At 43.6% G+C, this 26186-nt stretch overlaps 1 protein-coding gene across 1 annotated transcript in view; it reads right to left on the bottom strand.

Annotated features, from left to right (window-relative positions):
• Positions 1 to 1840: 1840 nt before the first annotated feature.
• LOC124596598 overlaps positions 1841 to 26186 on the bottom strand; it is a 113770-nt gene continuing 89424 nt past the window's right edge. Inside the window, exon 12 of the mRNA XM_047135798.1 lies at positions 1841 to 2030. Within this exon, the coding sequence (XP_046991754.1) occupies positions 1859 to 2030 (172 nt within the window). The 3' untranslated portion in view covers positions 1841 to 1858. The remainder of the gene's footprint in view (positions 2031 to 26186) is intronic.

Below are 26186 nucleotides of genomic sequence, written 5' to 3'. Positions count from 1 at the left end.
TGGGTTAAACAAACCTGTGACCATTCATGTTGCCTTTCTCTGTATTCGTCCAATATCCCCTGTTAGTCTCATCTGATATGGGTCCCAACATTTGAGCAATATTCCAGAACTGGTTGCAAGAGTGATTTGTAAGCAGTCTCCTTTGTAGACTGATTGCACTTCACCAGTATTCTACCAACAAACCGAAGTCTACTACCTGATTTACCCATGACTAAACCTATTTGATCATTCCATTTCATATCCCTACAAAGTGTTACACCCAGATATTTGTATGAGTGGGCCGATTCCAACAGTGACTTATTGATATATGATACTATGTTTTTTCATTTTGTGAAGTGCAAAATTTTACATTTCTGAATATTTGGAGGAAGCTGACAATTCCGCACCATGTTGAAATCCTACCAAGATATGACTGTATATTTATGGAGCTTCTTTCAGATAGTACTTAATTACAGATAACTGCATCATCTGAAAAAAGCCTGATTTTGGTATTAATGTTGTCTGCGAGGTCATCAATATGCATTATGAACAGAAAGGGTCTCGACACCCTCCTATGGAGCACATCCAAAGTTACTTCTACATCTCATGATAACTCTCCATCCATGATAATGTGCTGTGTCCCTACCAAAAAGTCCTCAGTCCAGTCACAAATTTCACTCGATACCTCATATGATCATACTTTTGGCATTAAGCATAGGTGCAATATAGAATGAAATGCTTTTCGGAAATTAAGAAATACTGCATCTACCTGTTTCCCTTGATCCAGAGCTGTCACACTCAGAAAGCTTGGTGTGGCTCTGGGGCAAGTGTGCAGCCTGGCAAGAGAGCTATATCACTTATGCCAGCACGATTGTCCCTGGTGTAGTTCATACACCATGTAAACTGCCATGAGTCATTTGTTTATTAAGGTGACTGAGGGATTTCATAATCAAAATAGCTGTTTTTCATTTTACCAACACATAACATCGAATGGTATTATTTTATCAGGAAACTCTAGCTGTGTGCATGTCATCTTAATACTGCAGAAGAAAGCTGTTAGGGTAGTTAATAGTTCTTCACATAAGGCACATTGTAAACATTTGTTTTGAGGACAGAAAATTACAACTATAATAAACTTATAAACACAAATATTTATACAAAGAAGAAGTTGCCAGAAGCAGAACAGACAGAAAATGTACATTGTTATAATATGAAGCAGTAAATGCATTTATACTACATACCACACACTATCAAAAGCTGTAATACGAAACTTTAACATCCATAACTACCCTGTGGCTTCTGTTAGATTACCAAGTATATTGCACAATGTGTGTGACAGTGTCTATTGCTGTAATGGAATAATGATAATAAATTTATTATTATTATTATTATTATTATTATTATTATTATTATTATTATTATATTTTCACGATAAATTTCAGTCATCAGTTGCAAATAAATTTTATTATACTTTACCAGTGTCGACAAATTTTCGCCTTCAGAAGCCTCCAAAATTGGGGTATTATAAATCTTTAAACCTTGGCTTTGCATTTATGTGAAGTATATTGTACATTTATGTGAAGTATATTACAGAACTATACTTATGTGAAGGAGATATTGACTGCCTGCTAAAGTAAGTAAGTTTCTGTAATATACTTTTTATTCTTCATGTAAATGTAGAGCCAGGATCTAAAGATTTATAAGATTCCTAATTTTGTGGTCTTCTGAAGATGACAAATTAATTTGTTGAAACCTTTAAAGCATAACAAAATTTATTTGCAAGTGATGACTGAAATTTATCCAAAAAAATAATATTACAGTTTCTGAAAATTACACCCATGGATAAACTATTATTATTACTATTATCTATTCAGGATTGTCAATGGATAAAGGGCAACTCAGTTTTTGTAGTGGGAATTAAAGTATTAAGCTTGTTCCAGAATGTTTTCACTTGGTTTGAGGACCGTCTTCCATTATTTCTAAACGACCAGTCATTGGAAGTGACCTCTTCTATATACTGTTCAGCAGATTTCTTCTGCATATATCTGGTACTGTAACAGAAGGATACAGATAACATTAGTCTGTGTTGGAGAAATAACTCACTAGAATGATTTTTCTAGAAATAAAGATAACACAATTTAAGTTCTTAGAATTATGCAATTTTTCAATTTTCTGATACCAGTGTCATGCATAATGCAGTGAAAGAAAGCATAAAGTGTAGAATAATGCATTGGTAGATAGCTATGATCACTGTTGCAGGCCATTCATTTCTATAGTGATCAGCAATGTTTCAACTGCTATACTTTCTTTATTCATTCCTGTTTCACCTACTCATCTTTTTAGGCAACTTATTTATTTCAATATAGAGATATTTGTATCACCACTATTACATTTTAGGAGTCCAATTTTGTTACTATGCACTGTCGCTTTCCATTTTCATTGAAGATGCTTGGCTGTTTCATTATGTTACAATTCTAGACTATGTTTCAGTTCAGTTGTGATGACATTTTTAACAGTAGACACCAAGTGGATCCTCTTATTGTAATATATAGGACAATTGTTACCTTTTTGAAAGATTATATTGATTTTATGAACCATTATTGTTTAAAGCCAAAACTAAAATATAGATTCTCTAATTTTCAAATATCACTATTTATCATATTGTTATGATTGCTTATGGACTCTCTATGTTTTGTGGCTGTGGCTGTATTGTGTATATTTGATCTATTACTGTAATTGTTTCACTAGATCCTCTCTCTTTGTGCACACAGAAATACTAATAATGTAGTGGGGTGTATGCCTCCTTCTTCTAAATGTGTGAATAAAAAAACAAATGCACAAGCAAGATTGTAGTAGGTCATTTCATTCCAGGACAAGCTCAAGTTTCAGGTAGGGTACAGGTATGATATTTGGCAGAAATCATATTGTTGTTGTAGATAAGAATACAAGGATATGTGTCACAAAACAGACTCAAACTCTCACATCCAAATCTTGTGTCAAACGGCTGATGTCTTTGTGGCAATTGCAGTGTGAAGGGCAGTTGTTGTAAGATTCAACAGAGCATGTAACAAATGAGACAAATGGACAACGATTGTAATCAAAGGATTGTGTTTCTATGATTAGAGTTTGTTGAATCCTTGTTAGAATGGATGACAGATCTCTAATCAGATGAAATCATTTTCCATGTTCCACTACACCTTCATTATTCGGTTCCTTGAGCAGAATCTTCAGAATGTAAAGGTTAGAAACTGTAAGTAAAATATCAGACATACTTGTTGTAGATTAGATAAACTTTAATACATGAAAATCAAAATCCACCATAAAAAGGGAAACTGGAAAGAGTGACTGAGAGATAGTATTGTCAGAAAAATCAGAGCCATAATCACAGATGCTATACAGTAGGAGGCTCCTCATTATTCAAACTTCCCATGACAAGTCAGTGACACATGGAATTAAAATGCAACCAATATCCACTATGCATGATGAGTGGGGTACTGCTGAGAGGGCCGGCTGCTGTGGCCGAGTGGTTCTAGGCACATCAGTCCGGAACCGCACTGCTGCTACGGTCGCATGTTCAAATCCTGCCTCAGGCATGGATGTGTGTGATGTCCTTAGGTTAGTTAGGTTTAAGTAGTTCTAAGTCTAGGGGACTGATGACCTCAGATGTTAAGTTCCATAGTGCTTAGAGCCATTTGAACTGCTGAGAGGCCTTTGTGGCTGCATTAGCTACATGTAACCAATGTTTTCCACAATCTGGGCATGTAGCACCATTTGGTCACTCTTACCATTGGTGAGAGTCTCTATGGTGGTAAAGGTGTGTCTCTGTCTCCCAGCAGAGATTTTTGGAGAAAATACATTTCTGTTGACATCAAATGCATTCTCATGACACACAAGTGCTGTGGACATTAATTGGGAAGGGTGGAACTGCCTCCACTCATGAGACAATGTATTAGTGATAGTTACAGCAGCTGCATTCTCCATTGGGCAGACTTCAGGTCAGTGTGAGAAGCACTTTACTGCTGTCAAACATGATACATATCTTTTAGATAATGGTAGAGAAACAATGATGTCAGTGCAATTCAGTTCAGAGCATTGGTTCAATGGAAATGAATTTTTAATTGAGGATGCAACCTGACATGACACTTCAGTGCTGGCACATGTTCCACTACACCTTCATTATTCGGTTCCTTGAGCAGAATCTTCAGAATGTAAAGGTTAGAAACTGTAAGTAAAATATCAGACATACTTGTTGTAGATTAGATAAACTTTAATACATGAAAATCAAAATCCACCATGAAAAGGGAAACTGGAAAGAGTGACTGAGAGATAGTATTGTCAGAAAAATCAGAGCCATAATCACAGATGCTATACAGTAGGAGGCTCCTCATTATTCAAACTTCCCATGACAAGTCAGTGACACATGGAATTAAAATGCAACCAATATCCACTATGCATGATGAGTGGGGTACTGCTGAGAGGGCCGGCTGCTGTGGCCGAGTGGTTCTAGGCACATCAGTCTGGAACCGCACTGCTGCTACGGTCGCATGTTCAAATCCTGCCTCAGGCATGGATGTGTGTGATGTCCTTAGGTTAGTTAGGTTTAAGTAGTTCTAAGTCTAGGGACTGATGACCTCAGATGTTAAGTTCCATAGTGCTTAGAGCCATTTGAACTGCTGAGAGGCCTTTGTGGCTGCATTAGCTACATGTAACCAATGTTTTCCACAATCTGGGCATGTAGCACCATTTGGTCACTCTTACCATTGGTGAGAGTCTCTATGGTGGTAAAGGTGTGTCTCTGTCTCCCAGCAGAGATTTTTGGAGAAAATACATTTCTGTTGACATCAAATGCATTCTCATGACACACAAGTGCTGTGGACATTAATTGGGAAGGGTGGAACTGCCTCCACTCATGAGACAATGTATTAGTGATAGTTACAGCAGCTGCATTCTCCATTGGGCAGACTTCAGGTCAGTGTGAGAAGCACTTTACTGCTGTCAAACATGATACATATCTTTTAGATAATGGTAGAGAAACAATGATGTCAGTGCAATTCAGTTCAGAGCATTGGTTCAATGGAAATGAATTTTTAATTGAGGATGCAACCTGACATGACACTTCAGTGCTGGCACAAACTGATGAAGATTCTGCCATCTTCCACAACAATTCACCCTACAAATGCTTTTTTGACTTACATGTAGTGGTTCATCTTCCTAGACATAATGAAATCTCAAAAATAAATATGGCACCCTACTGAAACTATAGTTATGAACAGGGAATAGTGTGCATTGCTGCATGGGGTAGCTGTGCAGTCAAAGGTGTCTTACCACGGTTCGCGTGGCTACCCGCAATGGAGGTTCAAGTCCTCTCTCGAGCATATGTGTGTGTGTGTGTGTGTGTGTGTGTGTGTGTGTGTGTGTGTGTGTGTGTGTGTTGTCCTTAACCTAAGTTAGTTCAAGTTAGATTAAGTAGTGTGTACACCTTGGGACCGATGACCTTAGCAGTTTGGTCCCATAGGAACTTACCACAAATTTCCAAATTTTTACAGGGTGCATTCAGTGTTGAAGTATTGCAATATGGCTCTATTTTGAGTGTGATGTTATAAGGTACAAGGAAATAGCCACATGATACCGATACAATATTCAACATATTACTAATTTATAAAGTTTCAGATTTGGAGTTGGTAATATATTTTACTGATGCATCACTCGCTGCATCATGACCATTACTGTCACCAAAATATCTTTAATGTCCAAAGCTTGAGGTCTAGTGATCAGTATAATTGAGTTTAGACTGCAGGGTACCAGGTTCGATACCTGTCCAGGATGAGGATTTTCTGTATTCAAGGACTGGGTGTTTGTGTTGTCCTAATCATTTCATTACATCTTCAGTGACATTCAAGTTGGCGATATGGTGTCAAATAGAAAGACCTCTACCAGATGGCGAACAGCCCCAGACAGGCTATCCTGGCCAATAATGCCATACTATCATTTCATGTTTGTACTACCTTTAATTTCTTCAGTTTTAATGTTTCTGATGTATGCAAATATAATATTTCATAGTAATTCCATCATACTATTCTTTACTTTTGGAATAAATAGGTCATAACTGTGTTAATTGGTGGTGGTTTTTCTTTCCTACGTCTTCCTAAAATATGGACTGAAAAATTCAAACTTCTTAGAACAATGAAAGTTTTATGTGAAGGATTAAAAACAATATTTTATTGCTCATTATCTTGTATTCGCTATGCTGATTGCAGTTATGTGGGAAATTTCAATGAAAATAATTCATATAAAGAAATATACTTCAAAGCAAACAAATTTAAAACTTTGAGCTTTTCATTTTCAATGAAAACTTGATTTGAAAATCAGAAATTGCATTACTGTGTACATTTAAACTGAAACTATATTACACCAATATTTAAAGACAAAAAATACTATTGCTCCAGTATTGGTATTTGTCATGAATAATTATAATTTCTGTATATTATGATTTTAGCACAAGATCCCTAACCTAACCTTACAACATGTACACTGGTTAGTTTATGGTGTATACTTCACAGGAGATAATGTTATGAAGTACAAGTACATTGATGCAGATAAACTTGAAAAATAAATTACATCTGGATATGAGACTTGAAAGTCTTCAAATCGATCATGGAATAAAATTTATAAAACCATAACTCCAGCCTGAGGCCATTTTATTTTGAGAGAATATGGAATAGTTGTAGGTAAACAACTAGAATTCTCTCAGATACAGATTTATTCACACTTAGCTTCTACACAGATACAAGTGCGGAGGCTAACTGCCGTTAGCGTCCAACATCCTGCCCAAAGCCCTCTCCTCAAAGATAGCACACTTACGCACAGAACAAATATCGATATTTATGGCGCTCTACGCCACATAGCCCCCCCCCCCCCCCCCCCCCCCCCCCCCGCACAGTATGGAGTACGTCCCTGTGAATGGGGGGGAAGGGGGTGAGAAGTTAGGAAGGTAACGTACAGTTCTTCCGCGTCAGGCAGAAGCGGTCGACTGGTAGGAGACCGGGGGGTGAAACCCGGCACGTCGATGGTGAAGTCAGCAAGCGACGCCGGCGGCTGAAGACGACGTCCCGTCATGGAGTGGAGGTGTAGCACTTCGTCAGCCGGCAGGCGGAGAATCACCTTGCCAGAAGACCTAACAAAGGCATGCAAATTGCCACACGCAGCACTTCTGCTCAACTTAAAGCGGCGCACCACACGAGATTCTGCACTTCCTCCCTCAACATTGTCACACGCGAGTACCACACACACCGTATCGACATCTAGGACAACAGATAATTTATGTATGTCATCAGGGTGCACATGTGTTGTAAATTCTTGGATGGCACCTGTACGAGCAATGGTAGGAAGGCAGGGAGGTGTGGGAAAGCCATGGCAGGGGGAAGCATCTGCTAAGAGGGAAGTGGCAGGTGCACTGGACTGCGCAGGAGACAACCTCGGGTGATCAGCTGACAGATGAGGGAGCACGACCGAAGGCAACGAGGAGCCAGCGTGGATTGAACGACATGACAAAGAGCTGTCACACGAAGATGGTAACACAATGATAGAATCCGAGTAGTTGGCAGTTCGACTGCGAAGGCTGTGAGGAGTGAAGCCCCGAAAAGATTGGCCACTCGAATTAGACAAACACGGAGAAGGAGCAGTGCTCAGCAGAGAAGCACGCTGTGGAGAATCAATACCCGAATGCATGGTGTGGGAAGATGGATGGCCGCTTGAAGCAGGAGTGGGAGAAATAGGGGCAGAATCAGGGAGGTTCACCTGAGGCTCAATGAAAGCTGGTTTCACTCGGTTGAGTGAGACCGTGGTTACAGAGTCTTTTATGAGGAGATCCATGTTATTCTCAGAGCGTTTGATGACCTTGTAAGGATCTGTGTAGGGCGACTGAAGCGGGGCTTTGACTGAGTCGTCTCTGAGAAACACGTACTCACAAGAGTCTAGCGTGCGTGGTACGTACACGCGCGGAGGTATATGAGCAGCCGGAGGTGGCAGCTGAATTTTGCTGCAGTGCAAGCGCACCTGCTCGAGAAGTGAAGGGAGTTCAGAGGGCCGTGGAAGTGGGGTCGGAGTGACTAATTCTCCAGGCAAAACCAGAGGTTGGCCATACACAAACTCGGCTACGGAACCCTTGAGGTCTTCCTTGAAAGTTGCATGAAGGCCAAGAAGCACGAAGGGCAGTGCCTCTGTCCATAGTGAGTCATGGCAATGCAGGGCAGACTTTAAGGTGCGATGCCATCGCTCGACAAGCCCATTGCTTTGGGGGTGGTATGCAGAAGTATGAATTTTGACAATACCATATATTTTACATAAGTCAGAGAAAACTGATGACTCGAATTGTCGCCCCTGGTCTGTGGTGAGGTAAACAGGTGAGCCAAATCTAAAGATCCACGAATCTAAGAATGCTCGACTTACTGTCTCAGAGGTAATGCTCAGAATAGGCACAGCCTCAGCCCACCGAGTCATCCTGTCAATAGCTGTAAACAAGTAACGGAAACCCTCGGAGGGGGGAAAAGGCCTACGAGGTCGACATGAACTTGGTGAAACCGGCCTGGCGGTTGGGCAAAACAGCCAAGGGGTGGAGAAGTGTGCCTGGAAACTTTGTACTGTTGACACACCATGCATACCCTTGCCCAAGACTGACAGTCACGGCGCATGTCTCTCCAGACAAACCGTTCAGCTACCAGACGGGTGGAAGCTTTGACACCGGGGTGTGCTAATGTGTGTAGTTTGTCAAAGACCTGGTTTGAAGGGGCTTAGGAATGAATGGCTGCAACGTACCAGTCGATTCATCACACCACACTAAGTCAGATATGCCAGGGAAAGTAGAGCGTATTGGTTGGAGAGAGGAGCTGTGGTCTGAAATTAACTGCATGGTATCGGGGTCTGCCGATTGCAACCGAGGTAGGTCCATTAAGTCAATTAAGGTTGTGACAGCACCAACACATGAGAGAAAATCAGCAACCACATTGTGCGCTCCTCGGATTTAGCGAATGTCATTTGTAAATTGCAAGATGTAATCGATGTGACGAAAGTGTCGTGTGGGCGGATCAGCCGCAGGATTTTTTATGGCAGGAACCAACGGCTTGTGATCAGTGAGCACATAGAAATCTCGTCCCTCAACATCAGTTCTGAAGTGTCTTATGGCCTCGTAAACTGCAAGTAATTCTCTGTCGAATGCTGAGTATTTCTTCTGCGCGTTGTTTAGCTTTTTTGAGAAAAACTGCAGGGGGGTCGTAACATCATTGTATGTCTGACTCAGTACTGCGGCAATAGCATTATCACTAGCGTCAGTAGTGATAAACATTGTGGTGTCCGCCTGTGGGTGAGCAATAGTGACAGCAGAGGCCAACAGCCGTTTGAGTTCGTTTAATGCCTTGTCCACGTCTGGTGTCCATGGTACCTGGTGGGTGCCAGAAGTTTGTGGGCCAGCGAGAGCATTTGTGAGAGGAGCCTGCACTGCAGAAGTGGCTGGCAAATGTTTCCGGTAATAATTAACTGTTCCGATGAACCTGCGTAATTCCCTATAGGTCTGAGGGCGTAGCATCTCAAGAACAGGCTTGATCTTGTCCTGTGGTGGTGTCAGACCGTCCGATGACACAACATAACTTAGGAATGTGACGGATGACTGGTGCAATTGAGTCTTTTTATTGTTCAGTTCAATACCAGTGGCTGCTAAAATATCTGTCACGACTTGAACATGCTCCTCACCATGTTCCAAAGTAGAAGCAAAAACCAATATGTTGTCCATGTATACGAAACAAAAGTCTAGATGGGATAAAGTTTGATTGATGAAACGCTGCCACGTTTGGGTTGTGTTTTTCAACCCAAATGGCATAAATTTGTATTGGAACAGCCCAAAGGGAGTGGTTATGGCAGTCTTTTCAATATCCTCCGGAGCCATAGGAATCTGATGGAATGTGTGCTTACAGTCCAAAACAGAGAAGTACTTTGCACCCGCGAGCACATGATTGAAGTCTGCAATGTGTGGGACCGGATATTTATCAATGATGGTGCGGGCATTTAAACGCCTATAGTCTCCGACCATACGCCAAGTACCATCTTTCTTTTGGTCAAACAGGATACGACTAGCCCAGCAACCGGAAGAAGGTTCAATTATTCCCTTTTGTAACAGATCGTCCAATTGTTCTTTTGCAATTTTCATAAATTCCGGCTTGAGGCGGCATGGGCGTTGCGGTATGGGCAGCCCATCGGTTAGACGTAACCGATGAACTGTGCCCTTAGTGACTACTGCAATACGTGGCGCGGCACGACAGTCAGATGTCTGTGAAGCGGAGCAGGCAGTGGCGGACGGGCCAAGCTGTGGCGCTGAGGGCACGGAAGTACAGGTGTGCCACCCGCTCGAAGGCTGCGTAAAGGCCGCACACGTGTTAACATGGGTGAGGTTGGTACACTGGTTCTTGGTAGTGGGCCGTGCCGCTACGAGCACTGTAGGCACGAGTGGGCATGGCCGAACAGCAGATGGACATAGTTCATTGCCACGAGCTTGGCAAGTTAATTGTCCATTCGGAACACAAGGAGCATGAGCACTCGGGCATACACTATCATTACAAAAGGGGCTGCTGACACAGTTTATAGAGTTCACAACATTGCCATTAACGTGCGTGGACATGGGAACACCAGATTGGCATGGACTGACCTTGTCTGTAGCCGACGAGTCATCTGCTTGTAGTGACGCGAGGCGTTGTTGTGTGGAGGCCAACTCGTGGTGTATGTCGTGGAGATGCAGCAGCATTTCCGTACGTTCCATCCGCAACTTCAAAGACTTGGCGCACTCCACTAGCCACTTGTTGGTCCAAGATTGCAGCTCCAAGGATAGGTTTACACACTTCTTAGCACAGCACACATGTTTGGTGTTAGCCGAACTGTCACTCGGCGAAGCGAAAGGAATATGTTTGTTAAGGGGGGGGGGGGGGGTAAAACACAGTATTTTGCACAAAATCTAGTGACAACTGATAGTGCTTGAGGAAATCAATTCCGAGAATAGGTTCTTCAATTGTTGACACTAGAAACGTCCACTCCAGCTTGCACTCGGGCGAAAGTTTCACTGTATACAAAGTGGAACCCGAACACTGTAGGGTAGACAAGTTCACTGCACGAAGTACTGTTTTGTGTGGTTGCACTTCATTGGCTGCTAGGCGAACCGGCAGCAAAGAGACGTCTGCGCCAGTGTCTACCAGAAAACATACACCTGATCGTAAATTGCGAACATAGACTCGACTACACTTACTGTTATTGTCCAAAACGGAGTGCAACGTGGGATGGTGCCCGTTGTTTACATCGCAGGAGGTAGCACCATAGCCTACCTGTAGTTGGAGTTTGGGTAAGAACACGGTGACTGGCATTTGCGAGCTTGCTCCCCGAATCTCGCGTGGAAGAAACAGTAAGGTTGGGCGGGCCTGTGCTCCTGTGGGTAGTTGCTAGGTGATGGAGTGTGTGCCCCAGAGTCTTCCACAGAGGCCGATGCACTGTCGTTGCGGGGAGTTGAAGGTGCAGGCAGGGCGGCTAGTTTAATAAACTTGTTATTACCAGCACCAGACAAAGGTGTGGCGTCAGAAAGCGTCTTAGTGTGGTCACGTCCAGAATGCAGTGCACGGAGCTCACGTTGCCTGGCGGAGTATGCTCTGTCGACGGCGCGTAAACGTTAATTTACTGGCCTATCTGCTTATGCAGAGATTGCAGTCTGGACAGGCAAAGGCAGCTTTTCAGTCCAGATTTCTGCGAGCGTGTCATCAGGCGTCACTTGCTCATCGACGAGAAGACGGATGCAACGCCACAGCTGGGACGGAGACCTGTCGCCGAGACGCTCTTCGTAGATGAGCTGTCGCACATTTTCTCTCCTGGTTTTAGAGACGCGCTCCAGTATCGTCTGTTTCGCCACAGCATACTTCCCTGCTAGGGGGGGGGGGGGGGGTGCTTTGACCAGATCGTAAATTAAATCGACGCGGTCGTGAAGATGGTTCATGAGGCAGGCAAAGTGTGCATCGTCGTCCAAAGCACAGACATTGAATGTTTGCTCAACCAGGTTAAACCAGAACTCTGGGTGAGTGGGTTTGAAGTCTGGTAATTTCGGCAGATTCGGCACTGCAGTCACTGCGGAGGTGCCTATTACTTCGGACGGAAGTAGAGCATGCAGAAGATAGCGAGTCTGAATTATTGGCGTCCTGTAATGCGGGAATCGCGAAATTCACTTGACGCCGGGGGGGAGGCTGAGAAGCGACGGACGCTCGAACGGTGTGAGGATCGTAGTCAAAATGTGCATTCTCATTGACGTGGTAGCTCGGAGAGAAGCCACAAGTGCTTAAGTATGCCGGTGAATGTCCGTTATGCACACAGTATTCACTCGACCGTGAGTGGTGGGGCTGGTTATAGATGTCGGAGTAATTACTGTCCAGCACAGAATTGTTGACTTGATTAGAAGCAACACAAGGATCCCACACACGTCCACTAGGATGCACACTCGGTGTGATATTTTCTGTTTGGCGAGCATTGAACACCTGTTGACTAGCCGGCGTGGAAGGATACACACGTGGCGGGAACTGACTCGAGTTTGAATTTACTACTGGATTTTCCAAAGTAGCAAAACCTCGCTCGACGCCACGAACTGTATTGAATTGTGCATTCGACACAGGAGTAGGAATGTTCTGACCAACATTCTGTGGAGAACACGTGGGAAGGTCTAGGCTAACAAAGCCAGAGTCCACGACCGTTAGCGGTTGGAAGAAACTGGCGGCACTCGATGAATTCCACTGCATGTTCTGGCTGAAGGATTCTGAAGATTCTTGCGGCATGTCCACTACAATGGCAGGAGTGCTGGAGAGATGTTTCTGGAATCCAGGCGGCAGTGAATGCTGAAAGGCCATTGTCTGGAGCTGAACAAAGGCCCTTGTGATCGCGGAGAAACCCGACGCGGTAGGCGCGTAAATAACCTTCGGGCGGTAACTCGGACGCGTATTACACAAAAAACGGGGGCACCAGTGAGGGAATATGGAATAGTCGTAGGTAAGCGACTAGAATTCTCTGAGATACAGATTTATTCACACTTAGTTTCTACACAGATACAAGTCCGGAGGCTAACTGCCATTAGCATCCAACATACTGCCCAAAGCCCTCTCCTCAAAGATAGCACACTTACGCACAGAACAAATATCGATATTTATGGCGCTCTACGACACAATTTATTATTATTACCATTGATGGTGTCAACATGTTTGGGGAAACTGATGGGTGTGGACAATCATTTAGGCTAGATCTTTTGTTTTTATGATGGAATATGATGAATTCTTCTCGTGTTATCAGCTGAGTGGTGGTATTATTTTGTCACAAGTTTCGATAAGTTTTGTACCCATCATCTTCCCCAGAAGATGATGAGTACAAAACTCATCGAAATGTTGCAACAAGATGACACCACCATTCAGCTGATAACCCGAGAAGAATTCATCACTGGAATATGCCAAGAAAGACTGCAATCGCATATATGATGGAATATGTTTTGGGATAATGAAAATAGTAAAATGGCCGTGGTGTCTCTGGCATGGTGTGCCCTATCTTTGGGGACCTTTTTTCTTTGGACTAGAGAGTCTGGCAAGAACTTTCTGGTCATGATATGTGAAACAGCCATAATTGTTGTGTGCACAAGTGTTTAATAAGTGTATATTTCATACTGAAGTGAGTTATCTCTCAACTAATCTCCCTTTACAACCACAGCGGTGACCCTGACACTGTCAACGTCTTATCCAGCATTATTTGTGCTTTTTTTCATCATTCACTCACATCACATGCCAGACTGCATTGTTTACGCCACAATGCATCTACCTGTGACTTTCGATACACGTGTGTAACGGGCCCTATTTGCTCTGCCGATTACAACCATGAGTGGACAAGTGTACCTCCTTTGAACTTGTTTAAAAGTGAACAGTTATTTATGACCGGCCATGCTGGCGACCACCTAACCATACCCAGTTCAACATGGCCACCACCTAGCACGGCAGCACAACAACAGCCACAACATCGACATGCCTGCCACCTAACCACAACATTGAGGATGTTCCAGTTAAAGAAATTGCAGTCTATCCTTCATGTACATCTTTACCGTCAGGATGGCTTGGCACACCAGGCATGGGGTAGCACACTCTCATTTACATAGTGTCGCATCATCACTCCCCCCCCCCCCCCCCCTCCCCAATGCGCACACCGTTTCAGCAATGCCAGTCGCCTGGACCGCGCCAGTTTTCACAACCGTCACACCGTGGTTGCACCACGACCACCTTCTGCTCTCTTTCATAATGACGCTGGCCATTCCATCTGTGCTGGATCCTAGGTCCACCACCCCATGGCACTACCACGACTGCCCCCCCTGCCAGCTTTTGCAACGGCACTGGCCATTACACCCACACTGCATTGTTCATCAGGTTTGCTGGCTGGACACACCATGACAGCTTATATGCCCACTGCCACCTCTGCTCCCTCCATATCATGTGCTGCATGCAGCCACCACCCCACTCACACCTCGGGCAACACACCGTTCACTGCTACCACACATTCAGCATCCATCCTGCTCCACCTGCACAGATCTCCAGCTCCCGGTGTAGACTCAACAGGCAGGTTCCCTAAGCTACCTGGATTGCAGAAAGACAATTCAAGAACTTGGTTCGCCTTAGTGGACTGCTTACTGGACTTCCACAGCATTTCCGATGATGCCACTTGTTTTGTCTGCTTGGTGAGCCATCCCCACGCACAAACGGACCTCATCAGTGATTTGGTCCTCTCACTGCCTGCCTCGCACAAATATTCAATGGTCAAATCACTGCTCATTGAGCGCCTTTCCTGCCCTCCAGCAGAGGCTATCCATCACATTATACATGAGGGCATCTTAATGAGCACACCCTTTTGCTACTTTGGCAGCATTTATATGCTTTAATTGATGACCACGCATTGCCTGATGCCGCTCTTTGGACATTGTGGATAGTCAAAATGCCTTCAGATCTGCAGCTTCATCTCCTGCCTCACATTGCTGACCCACTCGAGGTTCAATTACATATGGCGGATCAGGCTTACGCCGTCATTCATCACTGACACCACCTGTCATGAACGACATCTCCACCATCCTGCACCTGCACCTCCAGTTCCACACCCAGCCAGCAGAGGTCGACAAGCTCACCTTGGCCCCTCATCTGCCCATCAGGAACTGTCATCTAACAGCCTACAGGATGTACTGCCAACAGGCTCCCAACAGCCGCCGGCCTCACCTAAGCAGTGGCGCGATTGGGTACTGGCCCTGCCGCAGTCAGCCTCTACTCCTGCCCACACCATGCCAGCAGCCACACGGCCTACCCACTATGTTGGTTCCATGCTACTTACAGGAAGACGCTGCCCACAACTGCCGTGCACCCTGCGCCTACCAAAATGAGACTGGCAGGCACATTTAGGCACCATGTCCCGCCACATACCTTCACAGTTCCTATCTTCCGACGCTGCACCACCCGCTTCAGCCATGTGATGCCCAAATGAGACTGGCGGGCACATTTAGGCACCATGTCCCACCATATACATTCACAGTGCCTATCTTCCAACACTGCACCACCTGCTTCAGCCATATGATGCCTCTATGCCACAGATATCTCGACCGGCATCTGCTTTCCATTGACACTGGTGCCGATGTTAGCATCATCCCGGCCAAGCACACTCTCGATGCGCTATCCCCCAGTACTCTGGCCTTGATCGCCGCCAACCGTTCTCTCCCATTGCGGTCCATGGCTCCATCAAGATGTCGCTTCACCTCTCATCATTTCACACCTTCCCTTGGACTTCCACGTTGCCGTTGTGGATGAACCTATATCAGGTTGGATTTTCTATACTGTTACAAACTTTCATCAGACCTTCAGGCCACTGTGCTCTGGCACATGTCTGGATCTACAGTTCTGTGCACACCCGAGTTCAGCACCACTTCACTCTCCACCTCCTTGGCTGCACTTTCCACATGTGCTTCACTGGTCGAGCGCATAACCTCATGGTTCTCTGATCTTTCATACATGCGCTCCCAGATCGACACACTCTGCACCCAGAACAATGACTTATGTGCCCGCATTGCCTCTGCCCCCGCCGAATTACCACATGCATAATGTACAATACACCAACTATCTCCAGCCTCGCAGCAAGGCAGCCCAGCACGCACCTACATCTACATCTACATCTACATAGATACTCTACAAATCACATTTAAGTGCCTGGCAGAGGTTTCATTGAACCACCTTCACAGTTCTCTATTATTCTATTCTATTCGTGGAAAGAATGAACACCTGTATCTTTCCGTATGAGCTCTGATCTCCCTTATTTTATCTTGGTGATCGTTCCTCCCTATGTAGGTCGGTGTCAACAAAATATTTTCGCATTTGGAGGAGAAAGTTGGTGATTGGAATTTTGTGAGAAGGTTCCGTCGCAACGAAAAACGCCTTTCTTTTAATGATGTCCGGTCCAAATCCTGTATCATTTCTGTGACACTCTCTCCCATATTTCACAATGATACAAAACGTGCAGCCTTTCTTTGAACTTTTTTGATGTACCCCATCAGTCCTATCTGGTAAGGATCCCACTCCGTGCAGCAGTATTCTAAAAGAGGACGGGCAAGTGTAGTGCAGGCAGTCTCCTTAGTAGGTCTGTTACATTTTCTAAGTGTCCTGCCAATAACACACAGTCTTTGGTTAGCCTTCCCCACAACATTTTCTGTGTGTTCCTTCCAATTTAAGTTATTCCTTATTGTATTACCTAGGTATTTAGGTGAATTTACAGCTTTTAAATTAGACTGATTTATCATGTAACCGAAGTTGACCCTAAATAACACTTTTCGTTATTTAAGGTCAACTGCCACTTTTCGCACCATTCAGGTATCTTTTCTAAATCGTTTTGCAGCTTGTTTTGGTCTTCTGACGACTTTATTAGTCGATAAATGACAGCATCATCTGCAAACAACCGAAGATGGCTGCTCAGATTGTCTCCAAAATCGTTTATATAGATAAGGAACATCAAAGGGCCTATAACACTACCTTGGGGAACGCCAGAAATCTCTTCTGTTTTACTCGATGACTTTCCATCAATTACTATGTACTGTGACCTCTCTGACAGCAAACGACAGATACAGTCACATAACTGAGACGATATTCCATAAGCATGCAATTTCACTACAAGCTGCTTGTATGGTACAGTGTCGAAAGCCTTCCGGAAATCCAGAAATACAGAATCAATCTGAAATCCCTTGTCAATAGCATTCAACACTTCATGTGAATAAAGAGATAGTTGTGTTTCACAGGAATTATGTTTTCTAAACTGATGTTGACTGTGTGTCAATAGACTGTTTTCTTCTAGGTAATTCATAATGTTCGAACACAATATATGGTCTAAAATCCTGCTGCATATGGACGTTAACGATATGGGCCTGTAATTTAGTGGATTACTCCAACTACCTTTCTTGATTATTTGTGTGACCTGTGCAACTTTCCTATCTTTGGATACGGATCTTTTGTCGAGCGAACAGTTGTATATTATTGTTAAGCATGGACCTAATGCATCAGCATACTCCGAAAGGAACCTAATTGGTATGCAGTCTGACCAGAAGAATTGCTTTTGTTAAGTGATTTAAGTTGCTTCACTACTCCGAGGATATTTACTTCTACGTTACTCATGTTGGCAGCTGTTCTCGATTCGAATTCTGGAATCTTTACTTCGTCTTCTTTTGTGATGGAGTTTCGGAAGGCTGTGTTTAGTAACTCTGCTTTGGCAGCACTGTCTTCGATGGTATCTCCATTGCTATCACGCAGAGAAGGCATTGATTGTTTCTTGCCGCTAACATACTTCACATACGACCAGAATCTCTTTGGATTTTCTGCCAGGTTTCAAGACAAAGTTTCGTTGTGGAAACTGTTGTAGCCATCTCGCATTGAAGTCCGCGCTAAATTTCGAGCTTCAGTAAAAGAACGCCAATCTTGGGGATTTTGCATCTGTTTAAATTTCGCATGTTTATTTCGTTGTTTCTGCAACAGTGTTCTAACCCGTTGTGTGTACCAAGGAGGATCAGCTCCGTCGTTTGTTAATTTATTTGGTATAAATCTCTCAATTGCTGCCGATACTATTTCTTTGAATCTAAGCCATATCTAGTCTACATTTATATTATTAATTTGGAATGAGTGGAGATTGTCTCTCAGGAAGGCATCAAGTGAATTTTTATCTGCTTTTTTGAATAGGTGTATTTATTGCTTATTTTTCGAGGATTTGGGGATTACAGTATTCAATCTTGCTACGACAACCCTGTGTTCAATAATCCCTGAATCGATTTTGATGCTCGTTATTAACTCAGGATTATTTGTTGCTAAGAGGTCAAGTGTGTTTTCACAACCGTTTACTATTCGCTTGGGCTCATGAACTAACTGCCCGAAATAATTTTCAGAGAATGCATTTAGCACAATTTCGGATGATATTTTACGTATACCTCTGGAATTAAACATGTATTTTCGCCAACATATTGAGGGTAAATTAAAGTCACCACCAACTGTTATTATATGGGTTGGGTACGTTTTTAAAATCAGACTCAAGTTTTCTTTGAACCTTTCAGCAACCGTATCATCTGAATTGGGAGGTCGGTAAAAGGATTCAATTATTATTTTATTTCGGTTGCCAACAATGACCTCTGCCCATACTAACTCACAGGAAGTATCTACTTCAGTTTCGTGACAAGTTAAACTACTTTTGACAATAACAAACACACCACCGCCAACTGTGTTTCGCCTATCCTTTTGGAACATCGTTAGGTTCTTCGCAAAAATTTTGGCTGAGTTTATATTTTTCAGTGCCTATAATGATTTGAGCATCAGTGCTTTCTACTAGCGCTTGGAGCTCTGGTACTTTCCCAACACAGCTATGACAATTTACAACTGTTATACCAGTGGTTCCTGTATCTACGTTTTTCCTGTGTTCAGCTTGCACCCTTTGTGACTGAATCCTTTCTTGTGTTTTCCCGAGACCCTCTAACCTAAAAAGCCGCCCAAGTCCACGCCACACAGCCCCTGCTACCTGTGTAGCCACCTCCTGCGTATAGTGAACACCTGATCTATTCAGCGGAACCTGAAACCCAATCACCCTTTGGCACAAGTCGAGGAATTTGCAGCCTACACGGTCACAGAACCGTCTGTGCCTCTGATTCAGGTCCACCATTCGGCTCTGTACCAGAGGTCCGCAATCAGGCCTGTCGACTATGCTGCAAATGGTCAGCTCTGCTTTCATCTTGCAAGCAAGACTGGCAGCCTTTACCACTTCTGTTAGCCGCTCAAAACCAGAGAGAATCTCTTCTGATCCAAAGTGACACACGCCATAGGTACCGACATCAACCACCACCTGCAGTTGGCTGCACCCTGTGTTCTTCGTGCCATCCGGGAGGATCCTTTCCACATCTGTAATGACTCCACCTGGTATGCACATGGAGTGCACATTGGATTTCTTACCCTCCTTGTCAGCCAAGTCCCTTAGGGGCCCCATAACGCGCCTAATGTTAGAGCTCCCAACTACCAATAATCCCACCCTCTGCGATTTCCCAAATCTTGCAGGCTGAGTGGTTTCCTCTGAAACAGGACAGGCGACAGCATCTGGCTCAGTGACAGTAACAGCCAGAGACAGTACCTGGAACCTATTTGTCAGACAAACCAGGGAGCCCTTATGTGCAGTCGCCTGGGAAGTCTTTCGCCACCTGCTTCACCATGGGGTGACCTCTCACTCGACCACACGTGAGGGTCAGCCTCAGTGCCAGCAGTAACTGGGTTGGCTACTGGTGGGGACCGATCAGAGGACTCTGAAGTGCTGGACGTCCATTGGATCCCCACGGGCTGCCCACCACAGTGGTGCCCATCCACTGCAGTCTCAAGCTGTGTGACCGAAGCCATCACAGCCTGAAGCTGAGAGCGAAGTGTTACCAACTCAGCTCACATCCGCACACAACAATCGCAGTCCTTGCCCATACTAAAGTCTTCTCGCCAACCTGCTCCTGTGTCGAGCATTCCACCACCTGCTGTTTTTTTTTTCGCATCGCCGCAGACGAATCTCCAAGACGCACCTGCATGTGCCTCTCCAGATTCTTTGTGCCATTTCACTCCTGCATTGCACCTTCCATCGCCAACTACAGCCGACACCTTGCCTACGTCATCCCTGTTATGGATACATTCTTGAGCCCTCATGCCAACTCTCCTACGTGATTATTGGCAATCAGTAATGGCACTGGCAATAAGATTCGCACCACTGATGGCCCACCTGTTTGATAGGTGTCTTAATGCGTTCAAACTTCAGCACACCAAGGAGATTCTTCAGGATCTGTTGGCTTTGGGCGTCCTCCACCCCTCCGATAACAACTGGTCTTCCCCTATTCACTTTGTTCCCAAAATGGATGGCACCTTACGCATGTGCAGGCACTACAGGTCCCTTAATGCCCGCACCATTATCAATAACTACCCCATACTACATATCGAAGATTTCACGCAGTTACTTCATGGTCCTACCTTTTTCTCCATATTAGATTGTTCCAAAGCATATCACCAGATTCCTATGCATCCACTGGATATTCCAAAGATGGCCATCATCACACACTTTGGCCTATTTGAATACTGTTACATGCCTTATGAATTGAAAAATGCTGTGCAGACATGGCAGTGGTTCATCGATTCCATTTTGCTTCCTCTGCCTTTTTGTTACACTTACTTAGACAATATCCTTATCTTTTCTTCCTGTGCTGAGGAACATCAAGTTCACCTTGCTTCAGTCCATTCGGCCCTCGCTGCCAACATCAGTTATCTTCCTCAGCCATTCCATCTCTGCCGACAGCCTCTGGCCGACAAGTTCTCATATCGAAATCATACTTAAACTTCCTCTCCCTGAGGATTATGCTCAGCTCCATTGTTTTCTGGTAAATTTTTACAGCCACCATATTCCTCAAGGTGCCTCTGTCCAAATGGCCCTCACCGATGCTCTCTCCAGCGAGAACGCCACTGGACTACGGAAGTTGAAGTGGACCCAACCAATGCTTGACGCTTTTGGTAACCTTAAAACTGCCCTAGCCAAAGCCATCACACTCGCCCACCATGACCCTGAGCCCATGTCTCGATCATGACTGATGACAGTGACTTAGCTGTGGGTGCCATTTTACAGCAGCGCATCACTGATTCCACCCAGCCCCTCCACATCATTTCCAAGAAACTGACTAAGAGCCACTGCAAGTGGTTGGTATTTGACCATGAGCTGCTTGCAGTGTATGAGGCAATCAAACATTTTCTTAGTGACCTCAAGGGGTGACCCTTCATGATCTATACTAATCACAAGCCACTGGTGGACACTATTCACAATCTGGCTAAAGACCTTCTGCCCAGGCATTTCCGCCATATGGAATACATCTGTCAGCACTTTTCCGACACACTCTGTGGGGCAGAGAACATTGTGGCAGACTACCTTTCCCGCATCTGCCTGCGAACCGCACCGCTGAATCTTGAGGAACATGCCCGACAACAAGCCAAAGATGATGATATACAGCAGCTAAGAGCAGACAACAGTCCATTATTCTCTGTCCAGCCACATATACTACCGGTTTGGCAATCCCTGTCCTTTGTGACACCTCTACGGGCACACTTCGGCCCCTGGTCCATGCCACCATAGTGTCTTTACCACCTTGCATGGCTTAGCTCATCCTGGTATGTGAGCCTCAATGTGGCTGGTTATGGAGCACTTTGTATGGCCAGTGTCAAGCAAGACTGTCATGCTTGGAGCCATGCATGTGTTCCATGACAGCACATCCCTAAGGGGCGTTTCTGACACGTCCATATCAATGGCATTGGTTCCCTTCCTCCGTCCGAGGGCTACAGATATATCTTGTCAGTCATCGACCGTGCGACCCGCTGGGTCGAGGCAGTCCCCATTACTGACAACATGGCTGAGACCGTCGCCCGTTCCTACATCTCAGCATGGGTTGCTCACTTTGGCCATGTCCAGAGACACCAGTTTGAGTCTGCATTATTCGCACTACTCTGCTAACTCTGCGGCATCACCAAGCTTCATACCACAACTTACCACCCGCAGGCAAACAGCCTCATCAAGCAGTGGCACCGCACACTCAAGGCCGCCCTAATGTGCCATGAAGGTCTATGGCCGGAAGCCCTCCAATGTGTCCTGCTGGGTATTCGTTCGGCTCATAATGAAGATCTCAATGCCACGCTTGCCGAGGTTCTGTAAGGCGAGTCGCTCTTTCTTCCCACCGAGTTCGTTGAGGATTCACCTCCTGCTGCATCCAAGGATTTCCCTACCCTGGTTGAGCATGTCCACATGCACGTCACGCATCTCCGCACCCCGTCCTGCCCTGCCCCCAGACCACCCCTGCTGCGTTTGCCCACAAGGACCTAGCTATGTGCGAAATTGTGGGACAGCCATTTAGCTGCCCTATTTGGGCTCTCACTGTGTGCTACGCCACGGTATGAACACATTTGTCATCCACCTCCACAGATTGCCCCAGACAGTCTCAGTTAATAGACTTAAACCGGCATGGTCCTTCAATGACGACCTTCCTCCCTATGCAGCTGCCCTGTCTTTGGCTGACTCATCTCCACCTGCCATCACCTCTCATGTGCAGCCGTTGGATCCACCGGGCTGCAGCACGTCACTGCCCCCACTTCCCACGCCAGCCCCACCTACATCCGCCGCATTGGCACCAAGATTATGACTTCTTCTCATGAGCCTTCCCTCCGCCGTGCTCTGCACTACTGGGAGTGGGGGGGGGGGGGGGGGTGATAGCTCTGAGTCGTCTATGGCGCAGAGTGCCCTATCTTTGGGGACATTTTTTCTTTGAACTAGCGAGTCTGGCATGAACTTTCTGCTTGTGATATGTGTAACAGCCATAATTGTCGTATTCACAAGTGTTCAATAAATGTATATTTCATATCAAGCTGAATTATCTCTTGACTGATCTCCCATGACAACCACATGGCTAACAATGAAAAACGGCTGACTGTGTTAAACTACCACCAGAGTGTTTATTCAGAGTGTATACACAGACAAGAAAAAATATTCTGGATTCTTCCTGGATTTCCCAGTTAAAAATACACTTTTTCCTTTATGTTAAGTGACAGTATTCTTTCCCTCAGAGCTATAAAATTTATCTATCCTTTGAATGGAAGATTTTATACACCATCATAGAAGTTCCCAGCAGTTTAAAAAACAAATGCAGTGACATGTACACTGTGTGTTTTGTTACTACAAAAGTATAAACATGAATTCCACCAAATACAGCATATTGGTTTCCAAAGCATTGAAACTGAGATTGCTGTGAGCCTTTGTGAGCCTATCATAGTTCTTGTCACATGACCTCACCAGCCACTAGCTTGAACACACAAATAGGAAAATTAATGGTTTAAATTAATATACATATTGTATAACTGCAAGCAAAGTTAAGCTTTCAGATGTAATACTGGTCCTTCTTTGCATGTGTTACCCTTTAAGGTATGTCAAACACAAATGTGCCATTAAAATAATGACATAAATCGCTGGTCTCGCAGGCTTGAAATGTTTCTAAATGGCTGGTCCTCAGAGTGTCATGTTTTGAATGACATTCAAATGCTCTCTGATTTGAAAAATTCATTGCACATTTTCACACATAACACAGTTCATCCTGAGTGAAAGGAAATTTACTTTGAAAGTAATGCTTCTCAAACCACCATTCCCAAATTTTTTCCTGGGATCTGTCAAAAACAAGTTCATTTAAACAGTTGCCAGAAGAGAAAACAGGTATTACTGTGCATATGCAGCTACTATGATACAATAAGTCCGTGCTTGGTGTTTGCTCATGTATCTTTCATCACATTTCTGTTTGGAATTTCTTACCCAGTGGGGCATCATGTGACCATGGGCAGCACTGTAGTATGTTGTTCGGAGAGGACATATAGAGTTATTGTACTGAGGACAGCTGTTTTATATATATCCGATCCAGATAAGGAATGCAAAATAAGAAAGCAGTCCTTGGCAAAATATTCATTAAAAATTAGACTCTACAATTCTCAAAAGTATTCTGATATTTTGCTGATGTTCTATGTGGTGACTTAAACATAGTTTTTTTTTTTTTATTCATACTCTACAACACTTATCTAGCATTTCCAGTCAGGTTTACATAAACACGATACCATAAAAAAGCTAGTAAGAAGAAATACAAATTTCTTGCAAAAATAAAAAAAAAAAAACAAAAAAAAACAGTTGTTTGTATACACGAGACAATAAATTTTTCATACTTTTTCAAATGGAATAGGAAATTAACTTGGTTATATGTGGAGCCAAAAAACTATATATTATATTCTACTCCAGGAATAAACATAAAGCCTCGTGGGGATTTAACGATGATAAACCATGGTGTGGTGCCAGTCTATAATTTACCAAATAATGGGTTCCATAAATGTAAGATGTAACAAACACCAATTAGGAAATAACATCAAGCATAGAGGAGGTACCAGAAATTGGTGAAACACATCTTATGATCAAAAAACATTGTGTTTCACGGAAGGCAGATTTGTAAAGTTCTGCTAAAGCTGTCAATGTTTTTTAAACAAAACATTTTATTCAACACTGCTGACCAAATTAATTTGCCTGCGTATTCATCTTCAACTGAAGATTTACATTTGTTCATACATATATAGCATTAACAGAGCTTACATTATGTCATAAAAGAAACAGGACATCACAATATTCCAAGAACATCAGAATTTTGTAACAATACTAAAATGCATAATTTGGCTAGAGCACATTCGTATGTCCAGATTTACAATGAAGTAGGGTCCTATCTGCTATTAAGCTTTTCAGTGAGGTTTTTGAGACACTTATTTTCTTGGAGTACCATTACTGTAGTATCTCATGTTTGGTTCTTCATTATGGTATACATACCAGAAAATGAAAATGTGCCTTAGAAATTCATCTAACAGTCAAGACTAGCCAATAGTATGGAATGAAACCCTTTGTTTCAAATAAATTGGCTGCCTACACAGAAAGGATTAATAAAACCCAGTTTCTTTACTAAACCAAAGACAGTTAATGCTTGATTCTCAATATGTGGGAATAAAATCAAACTAGAGAATTGACATTAATAACATATTTTAGTCTTCTGTAATTATGTGAATGTATTTTAATTCACTTGATAGCTCAAAGTCACAGAAATCCTTTTTGTTTTCATTTTATGTGAGACCTATAAACATAGAGAAAACAGCATAATTGCAAATCGTAAATATGGGTCATGTCAAGGCTAAGCACCCACCACTACTACTCGGATTGCCTCTGTGTATGCATGAATCTGGCTGCTTGGGGGCACTAGAAATTTTTTTCTGGTTGCATTTGGCTGCTTGCTGCTGCTGCTTATGCATCCAACAGCTACACTTCAAGTAGCAAAAGTGGGAGAGCTACTCATACGTAACTTCAGCTCTGTGCATGCACGTGAGCCTGCTGGCAGCTGATCAAACAAAACCAAGGGAAACAGTTGTGGCATCATGCTCACTGAAAGCAGTTTGTTGTTACAAAGTATTGCATAGTTTTTGCCCCAAAGCCTTTGTCACATTTTGCTGTCAGCAGACACTTGTGAATGCACTGTATTTTGTTGTAAATAGTAAATTTTCTTTGCAATTTAAGTTTCATTTTGTTGTTTTTCTCTTGGTAATGTTTTATTGCTGCAGTATTATTCTGCAGTATTGGGCTAAAACATTCTTTGTTAGAGTTTCAGTTCTCATCAGTCAAAATTACAAAAATTTAACTGGATACTAAAACAATGGAAATTCCCATAATTCTAAAGAAATTCCTAGGTTTTCCCCTGTTTTGCTCTGGATAAAAAATTCCTGGGCTTTTCCCAGATTTCTCGGTTGTTCCAGAGAGTATACATCCTGTTGTTGAAAAAAATTTAGGCTATTCATAAGGACTTTATGGCTGATTCTATTGGTATATTTCGTTTTGATTAAAAATTGTTAATTAAAAGAAATGGTGATTGAAGTTTTTCTGTTAGCAGGTAATCATCAGAATGATGTGAACTAATAATAGTTTATTCACAAAAATACTTTACTCAGTGTATAGCACTATTTTTATGCTTTCTGTAACGAGTTTAATTTTTCCAA

This window comes from Schistocerca americana, chromosome 1 (assembly GCF_021461395.2).
Source record: "Schistocerca americana isolate TAMUIC-IGC-003095 chromosome 1, iqSchAmer2.1, whole genome shotgun sequence".
In the NCBI taxonomy this organism is placed as follows: domain Eukaryota; kingdom Metazoa; phylum Arthropoda; class Insecta; order Orthoptera; family Acrididae; genus Schistocerca; species Schistocerca americana.
Note: the sequence above shows the minus strand (reverse complement) of the source record. Positions and strands in the feature narration are given on the sequence as shown.